General features: G+C 37.8%; 1 protein-coding gene and 1 non-coding gene across 2 annotated transcripts; both read right to left on the bottom strand.

Moving 5' to 3' along the window:
* Positions 1-4668: 4668 nt before the first annotated feature.
* Positions 4669-6866, bottom strand: LOC129074665 (cytochrome c oxidase subunit 7C, mitochondrial). The gene is made up of 3 exons (XM_054578569.1): positions 6657-6866; positions 5618-5749; positions 4669-4799 (listed from the first exon to the last, which is right to left on the bottom strand). The coding sequence occupies exons 1-2, from the start codon at positions 6729-6731 to the stop codon at positions 5633-5635; spliced, it is 192 nt and encodes a 63-aa protein (XP_054434544.1). The 5' UTR covers positions 6732-6866; the 3' UTR covers positions 4669-4799; positions 5618-5632.
* Positions 4896-4958, bottom strand: LOC129074783 (small nucleolar RNA Z39). The gene has a single exon (XR_008529587.1). It is a non-coding gene; the product is annotated as a small nucleolar RNA Z39 (small nucleolar RNA).
* Positions 6867-9186: the final 2320 nt, after the last annotated feature.

Below are 9186 nucleotides of genomic sequence, written 5' to 3'. Positions count from 1 at the left end.
AGTGTCTCAGGGACCAAGGCTGATAGAGGTTATATCCCTGCAGTAGGGGTAAGGTAACTTGGTGAATTATATAGTCTTTTAAAGCTTCCATGAAGTAAAAACACATTATTTCTGTTCACATTTTCATTTGTCAAAACAAAAGGAACAGAGTTCGATTCTGCCATGCATATAGACTAGAAACTGTTGTTTTTGAAAAGCCCGAATGACTAGTAAACCAAGTTAGAGAAAGACCCAAATAGCTTGTACCTACATTCAAACAGGAACTCAAGAAGTTTCTCTAAAATCAACTACAGCCCTCGCTGGTGTGGCTTAGTGGATTGAGTGCTGGTCTGCAAACTAAAGTGTCACTGGTTTAATTCCCAGTGCAGGGCACATGCCTGGGTTGTAGGTTGGGTCTCCAACAGGGGGCGTGTGAAATGCAACCACACATTGGTGTTTTTCTCCCTCTCTTCCTCCCTCCCTTACCCTATCTAAAAATAAATAAATAAAATCTTTAAAAAAAATAAAATAAAAATAAAAACTATAAATTTTAATTATACACTAAGAAATTCTTCACTGTATCAATGTAGATATATAGAAAGTGGCTATATTCCTTCTGGTCTGTTAAATTTCAATAGCTATAGAAACAAAAATATTTATAATGGGTAATTTTTTTAAGTGTTGGTATAGACATAGTATAAATCATGTAAAAGCTTTCATTACTTATTATAGAGAAGTTATCTTCTATTGAAAAGAAACACAGAAAAAAATTCGTAACACTGTTTCTCCGCTCTTCTATAATCAGCTTATTCTTAAGTTCCATGGTAAAGACCTGTGCTATGGTCTTTATTTACTGGATACACTAAAATACAGACATTTTGACATTTGGGTTTTTCAGTATACTATACAGAACAGTTGCAGCAAGCGCTATCTTTTGCACATCCAATAGCTGCTTTCTTCTCCCTTCCTGTTAGAATCCTGGTTTTTGTCAGTGTTTATTCTTCCCACATAATATTTGGGAGAAAATCCTAATTGCTTGAATCATTTTCTAGTGTTCTATTTAACAATGGATATATAACCGTTCCTGACAATAAATCATGAAGGTGTCTTCTGGTGGATTTCTAAAAAACCTTTCTTCATTTTAAAAAATAACTTCAAACAGAAATTCTTCTTGCTGGATATTGTCAAGTCTGAATGGGATACCTGGAACTGTAACAGCTGTCTTATGGCAAAGAAATAGTTTAGAACAGCAGGCTGAATAAGATAGGCCCTTAAATTCACTGAGCTGTCTTTTGTTATGTAATACAATACATTGCCTGATTCTTTAAGCCAGTGTTTCTCAGATGCTGGTCTGAAACAAGATCAACAGCTACTGTCAGAATGTAAATTAACACACACTTTCTTTCATCAAGGAAGGCTGTCTACAGAGAATATAGATGGAGTAAATGGTATGGTCAGTGACATATCTAGCTGAATTATATTTTGGCAGAAACTTCTAATCTAAATCTGCAATATTGGATTATTTCAATATACATATGGTTAGAGAACCAAAATCAGCAAATTAACCTGGGAAAAATTCATTTATATTCACAAAACCTTAGAACATACTCCCTTTTAGTATATTGACTAGGAGGTCCTAGGGTTTGCTCTTTTTATGTAATTTTATCATACTTGGCTTCAATTCAATAATCCATTCAGTAACTGTCCATTGACCACTCACTAAATTATACATGTAGGATGCATGAATAAATAAAAGCTTCTCTGGTTTTAGAAAGATCACAAGCTGGTATAGGTGCTATGTAAGAAAATTAGTAATTACAGTACACACTGATGTCATTTATAAAGCTGTTCCCTGGGTGGGGTTGACTTCTGTTTAGTGTTTGGGGTAATGGGAGGAATCAGTAGGGAAAAATTTAACAGTAAAGGTGGCACCTAAGCTATGAAGGTGGCACAAAAACCCTTTGGAGCTGTGTGGCTGGCGCGACATGCTAAGGAGCTGGAATTTTACTGATGGCGACAGCTTATTATATGACTTGCATTTTAGCACTGTGACTCCAGATAGCTTTACATTGGTATGGTTGAAGTTGGAACTGTAGCTAGAATAACTTAAAATACCAAAAACTACAGAATAGCTTTGGGTTTAATTTGAAAAATTTATACCATGTCTGTTTTAGCTCCATTTCTTTTTTCCTTAAAAAGTATATAGGGGGAATGCATATATATACATAAAATTACGTTAATGTCCTGTAGTTATTAAAAAATTCAGGCCAACACAAAAAATTTATACTGGAGCCACATGCTTACATGAAATTGTGATGGTTAGTTTCATGTGCCAAATTGCCTTGGCCATGGTGTCGGTATTTGGTCAAACATTACTATGGGTACTTCTGTTAAAGTGTTATTCATAATGTGGGTGAGCTCGTCTGTTGAAGATCTTAATAGAAAAATATCCAACCTCCCAAGAGGGAATTCTGCCAACAGTGCTTCAGACTAGAACTGCAACTCTTATTACCCCATCAGATTTTGGACCTGTCAGACCTCCACAATCACATAACCTAATTCCTTAAAATGTTTATGTATATCCAGCTAGTTATTTCTCTGGAAAACCCTGGTACAAAAACTGAACACTTTCCCTCTATCACTCAATATGCTTACACAGTAAATGCCAGGTTACTGAAGCTTTTTTTATGGGGATAGGATGACCCACTCTTCGTCTCAGGATAGGCAAATGTTTTCTTCATTCATGTAAAGCAAGTTCTCAAATGTTTTGTTCTGGTAAGATACTGATTCTTGGCCAGAGCCACTGGCTATGTGACTTGCACATTCCTCCCATTTGTCTTTTCTGGGTACTGTAATACCCTCCCACATCCCAAATATGTGCATGGTAAGTGGCACCTCCAAACTGTCCAGTAGGGGTGAGTGTGGGTGTGCACTCTGTGATGGAACATCCTTGAACCCTGAGCTGACCAGCCTCCTGCCACCACCAATCCTGAACTAGAATAAGCAGGTTGAAAAATAATTCTCATTGTTTCTATTAATCTTTTTAAAATGTATATGTAACTCCCACCGATTTAAATGTTTTTGAGTCTTGGTAAATTTAATGAATTTTGCTACAGGAACTAAAATCTTGTTTACACCAATTAGCCTATGGAAAAATTGGTTTTGTTTGAAGCTGCAGAATCTATTGGTAATGTTAAGTGAGGTCTTAGTGTATAACCCCCATATACTTCACTATAGGAAGACAGATTTAAACCAGATGTCTTCTACCCATGCCTTGCAATCCCAAACTAACTTTTGTTGGCTCTTGATGTATTTTCAACTTGAAAAAACCCATTCATTTAGGACTTGCCAGAAAGCAACATATTTTTATATAGCTCATTGATTCTCAAAATATGAGGTAGGCTCATCCCCATATCCTCCCAGAAAATCAAGAGAGCTATATTTGTAATTTAAGGGCAAAGATTTGAGCCAAGAATTTAGAATCACTTTATGAAACCTACTCTTTTATTTCTACTTTTCCCAAAGGTAGACAGGATTGATGTTCCATAGAAAAACTAACCAAACACAGGATGACATCTGATTCATAAATGGAAAATCAAAAACAATGACACAAGTGCAGGGAATGGCTGGACATTTAGGTTAAACCGCATCCATTACATTTAAGGAGTTGCCAGGTGGTTACTGAAAAGTCTGAAATAGGCCCTCTCAAATAAGCTGAGAGAATAATAATAAATTAAAAGTTCTAGTAAATCAGTAGTTTAACATTATGGCCATATTGGAAATCCAATGTTATAGTGAGGACTGAGGGTGGCAGTTGTTTTGTTCTATGAAGGGATGTGTAGAATCACCCAGGACAATTTTTAAAGAATCCAGAAATACAGACTTTTATGTGAAAAATATTTGAATATTCTGGTTTTAAATATCTGTTTAAAAACAGCACTGTAGCCCCCCAATATACACCAAAGTCTGAGGGCCAAATAGGCCACCAGTTTACACCTCTGCTTTACAGGATTCTTGTAACACAAGGGATATTCCAAAAGTGACCAAATCAAGATAAAATATTCAGTAGCTATTTACCTTTTCCTTGCCCTGGGAATTAAGTCACTACTAAGTGGCAAGTAGCATTTCACTACTCATGTACTTTGATTCACTGATACAATTACTAATCAGGGCTATCTTTTAACCCACTTCTACTAGTCAAGGCTCCAGAATGAAATGGTAATTAGTTCCTATATTCTACCTCACATTCTGTTACATTCCATTTTAAATATTGTCCTTTTATTCAGTCTTAACAAGACTAATTTTGGTTAGTGGCGTATTTATTAAGACAAAAATTTCAGTTTTATGGTACAGTTCTAGAGGAAAAAGATTAATCTCTTGTATTTTAATCTGTATATACCACTCGTTTTCATCTTATCACTCATGGAGAAAAAGCAATTTACTCCTTCAAAGTAAACGGGAAGACTAAAAGTAAATCTTTTCTCCCCCTTTAAAGGGGAATTAGTATAGACTTAAAAACCAAATTTGCATTACTATTTATAACATTACTTACCAACAAGGTTGTGAACTGGTGATCAGTAACCAAATAAAATTCCTGAATTTAAGACCAAGAAACAAGATAAAATCACCAATGTTTTGGTACTGAAATAATATCCAAAGGAAAAAGTACACACATGCCCAATTATCACATTTTGTATTTCAGAGAAGAGGCATTAAGGATTCATGCCATTAGTTTATTTACAAATACATCTAGTATGTTGAGTTCAACAGTTTGATCCATTTTTCAGAGACTGCACCTCCTAAAATGCTCGTCTTCGTATCTATGAATAAAAACACAAACAAAAAAATGGTATTGAAAAATCCCATTAACCGAAATCATGTAGTTTCATTTATGTATTGCCTATACTTCAGCTTGGTACATCAGAAAGCGTTTACAGTATCATAATTTCATTCATACTGATCTGCTTCATCACATGCACCAAAAATCTTTCCATATTAATGGCTTATATAAATCATTTCCCTTCTAAACTATGACAAATAAACTACTTTCCAAAATATACTTTGGAATCTACTCCAATTATCCCACAGAGCTTCCTACAAGTGTCATTTTGAGGAAAATTTGGTTACAATTAAGTAAATAAATCTTTTCTTCTCACACATTACTTCCCAGAACACAAGACTCCTCTGGGTATACACTAACATATATTGCCCTTGAGATGGACTAACAATCAGTTTACTAGAACTTTCCTGATTAACAACTGTGAGATCTGGCTAAAAATCCTGGTCCACCGCTGACTATGAAATATTGTTTCTCAGATCAGGTTACTATCATCCATTTCACAAGCATACTAGGGAGCTACATGAACTTATTGTAAAGTGTGCCTTACAAACAATAGTACTAAATAAACCCTGGATTTCAGGTAAAGAAACACTTGTTTCTAGGTTATCAAGCTGTATCCCCAAATGCCACATATACACATACCTTCAGGAACCAGCTCTATATGCAAAAACATATTTGTAATTTTGGGGGAGGGAGGGTAATTTCCTTTTTTTCTTTTAAGGGAGGAGTGGAGAAAGAATGAAGAAAGAAAAGGGAAAGCATTGCTTTGGGAAGATTAGAAATCCAATAATTAATTACCTGTTTCATGGATCCTTATTTTTTAAGCAGCTGGTGTCTTACTATAAAAAAAGGTGCAGCAAATCCAGATCCAAAGTACAGAGTCATCATAGCTAGTAACCGCCACTTGTTTTCCACCGAAAATGGCAAATTCTGTTGGGAAAAGAGAACAAGCAACAAAAATGGACCTTCAAATCATCTAATTTTAGATAAAAAATACATACACAAAAGATGTTAGATTTTCTTTTACATAATCGGGTAATATGTGTCATATATCATAGCACCTTTTAAAAACATTTCTCTCTCAAACCCTGTAACTTTCATCATACATAACACTAGAAAGTAAAATTCTTTATAAATATTTATCTGGCTTTACTGAGCGCCAAGAAGTGGTCTTAAGAACTCAGGTATAAAACAGTGAACAGTGATCGAAAGTACTCTCCACAAGTAATTTTAGGAGCAGAATACACTGCTCTGGTTCCCTATCAAAAACTAGACACCTTTTAAAGAACGCACATGTCAATGTGTGATTTTTTTTTTTTCCCCATAACCAAGCAGCCCTACCCTCAAAATTGTTTCTCATGCCTTTACTACTCATACCTCCCATAACACTCGCAGGATGTTACTACTAACTTAAGCTATTCATACTTGAGGCTAAACTCAACCTCAACCAGGGAGGGTTAACACGATTTAGTCAACTAGTCAAAGACGACCCACGACCACAAGCCCTCATGTCATTAGTTTCCAATGACCTTCAATCCGAGTCTGGTGACCTTTAGTTCGGCTTTTCAGACACAATAACCGCCGACAAGGTGTCCACAACTCCCTGTAACCCCTGCCCCAAGATGGAGTGGGAAGCAGGGCCTCTAACTCCACCAACTCATTCCTTTCCTCGACTAAGGGGCGCATCCAGGGTGCTGAGCTTTCTCCCTGGGTGAAGTGGAATGCTAGTCGGCGTCTCACACCAAATTCCAGGCTTACCACACACCTTTCCAAAGAGCTCAGCGAGTCGCAGCCAAGTGCCCCCACCTCAACGAACCCGGGCCCCTTACATACTAACCTTCCCTGGACCTTCCTCATAGTGGCTCCTACGGACCACGGAGGTTGTGAACCTCCGAATGCTCCGTCCCCACATTTTGCTGTTGAAAGCCCTGAGAAACGGGCATAAACTGAAAGCGGAAAAAATGGCGCTAACACCCAAAGTCCTTTTTTCGCGACCTTGTTCCCCTTCGTGCAAGTACGGGAAGGGAAGACGGGAAATGGGGCAGAACTCTCGGAAACCGCGATAATGTGGCTGTCTCTGTGTATTGTGGGAATTGTAGTTCAGAACGTCGCGTCTACTTGTTGGCCCTGATGGATTGTGGGAAATGTAGTTCCCCCGCCCGTCTCAAGGAAGGCCAGAACCCGCATTACTTCTAGGAGCAAGGGTTGATCCGTTCGCGTCTGAGTTATTGTAGCGTTGTTGACAGGATTTTTAGGGTCTGTTTCCCAGAACGAATTTTACTCAATTCAGTGAAGCAGTTTCACCGCGTGTGCTGTAGTTTATGGAATAGGAAAATAAACCTTTCCCTTTTCGTTTGTTATGATTGTATACTAGGTGTCTGTGATTTGCAGTACTCTGCCTGCAATGAGAGATGTGTGCTATCATCTTACCTTAGGAAAAAGAGCATAAGCCCAAGTAACCAGTACAAAGGATGTTGTTGGTAAGAAAACAGAGTAGAGTGCTAAGGGAAAGCTTCCTGAAGATACTGGGAACTGAATAGAGCAGAAACTGACGGAGAGCAGAGAATACTCAAGGCCAGGATGAGAATGGCGTGTTCGGAGCGTGAAAGAGAAAAGCAACCTCTGATATCCGGAGCTAAACTGGACTAAGGACTGAGTGTTCCCCTGTTGAACGTAATCAATTTCACAGAACATCAACATCAGACAAAATTATTGTGTTGGTGACGGATCAAGAAAAGAGTAAGAGCACTGTATTATATCTGAACGTAGACAAAACATAAACATTGTCACAAAAGTGATGAAATATCACTGTGTCCAGTCTAATATGATGACTTCTGCCTCATTATTTACAACCTTAACCTTGAATTTATCCTCCTCCTTCCTAAGATTTAGTAAGACCAGGAAAGTCACGGAAAACAAGTTCAAATTCTCTTCGTCCTAGCAGCTTACTAAGATACCCACAGTTCCTCGTTGTATTCAGGCTTTTTACTACAGTGAGTAATAAATACAGTTTGTCCAATTATATGTATGTTCCTGGTAGTCTTTGACTAGAGGGAAGAGTGATAAATGAGGCTGGGGAAGTGGTATGTTAGATTGTGGAGGGCCCTGGTAATCGAAGTTTTATGTTATTCATCTGCATCCCCATAGGCCCTGTAGCAAATTAAAGATAGTTGCAACTTCTTGTATCAAGATTGGGTCTCTGCCTTCTTTTCCTGAATCTGGATGGACTCTCTGTGACAGTTTTGACCAAGAGAATTTGGCACAAGTACTGCTGTACCAGTGTCCTGCACAGACCTTGTAATAGTGGTAGCTTCCTTTCCTGTCTTTTGGAACGCTTGCCCTTGGAACCCTGAGCTTTTATGTGAGAAGTTCGACTAGTCTGCTGGGAAGACCTTAAGAACCTACCAAAAGGATGTGGGGATTGGCTGAAGTGTCAGGTATGTGAGGAAAGCTATACAGGACCCTCCGGCCCATGTCAGTTGCCAGCTGAATAGCGCTGAGTGACCCCAGGCACTGCTGTGTGCAGAAGAGTTGCCCAGTTTAGCTTTACCCAAAATGTTGATTTACAGATTTATGAGATACAATAAAATGATTGTTCTTTCAAGTTACTATGTTTGGAGCAGTATAAAAAATAACTGGAACAGATACCTGGAAGTAACGTTGTTTTATTTAGGGAAATCATCTGCCATGAGAAGACACAGTTTCTTACTAGAAATCTGTATAGTTAGAAATTAAGCTATGTCATTTGAAATATTTATCTTAAAGGAATGTTTTTTGTCAAAAGGCCAAATTGAACACAAAGAAAAAACTTATGTGAATTTCCATATTGTTTTTCTTAATTGTTAATTAGTAACCAATTAATAAATTAGCTAAATAACTAATGTGCCCTGAGTTTAGGGGTTTTATGCTAATATTAATCCCTTAAATTCATTATGGAGAATAAAAGAAGTTTAAAGAAATCTCACAATATTCCATTTTTGAATAGATATTGTGGTATATTAAAGATGGCTATAATTTCTTTGCAGCTCTTCCAATGGAAAGGTGTGGTCTAATTCTCCTCTAGACCTTAGTGACCTGCTCGACCAATAGAATGGAGCAGAGTGACATTCTGAGCTTGTTAGTCTGGCTTATAAAAACCATTGCAGTTTACATTCAGGCAACTTGGAATGTTTTCATAAGAGAGGTCAGCCACCATGTAAGAAGTCTAACTACCCTGAGATAGCCAAGACTAGGAGGAAGCCCAGGCTAACCATTTGGAGAAGCCACTTAGGTGGAGAAGGGGAGTGGGAAATAAAGGTAAGAGGATGGGAGACATGCCATATGCCTGACCCCAGCTGTTTCTGCCATCTGCCAGCCCAGGTATCAAA

This window comes from Pteronotus mesoamericanus, unplaced genomic scaffold, assembly GCF_021234165.1.
Source record: "Pteronotus mesoamericanus isolate MK-2021 breed Mesoamerican mustached bat unplaced genomic scaffold, CSHL_Meso_final contig_50, whole genome shotgun sequence".
NCBI lineage: Eukaryota > Metazoa > Chordata > Mammalia > Chiroptera > Mormoopidae > Pteronotus > Pteronotus mesoamericanus.
This window is presented reverse-complemented; position numbering and strand designations above follow the sequence as displayed.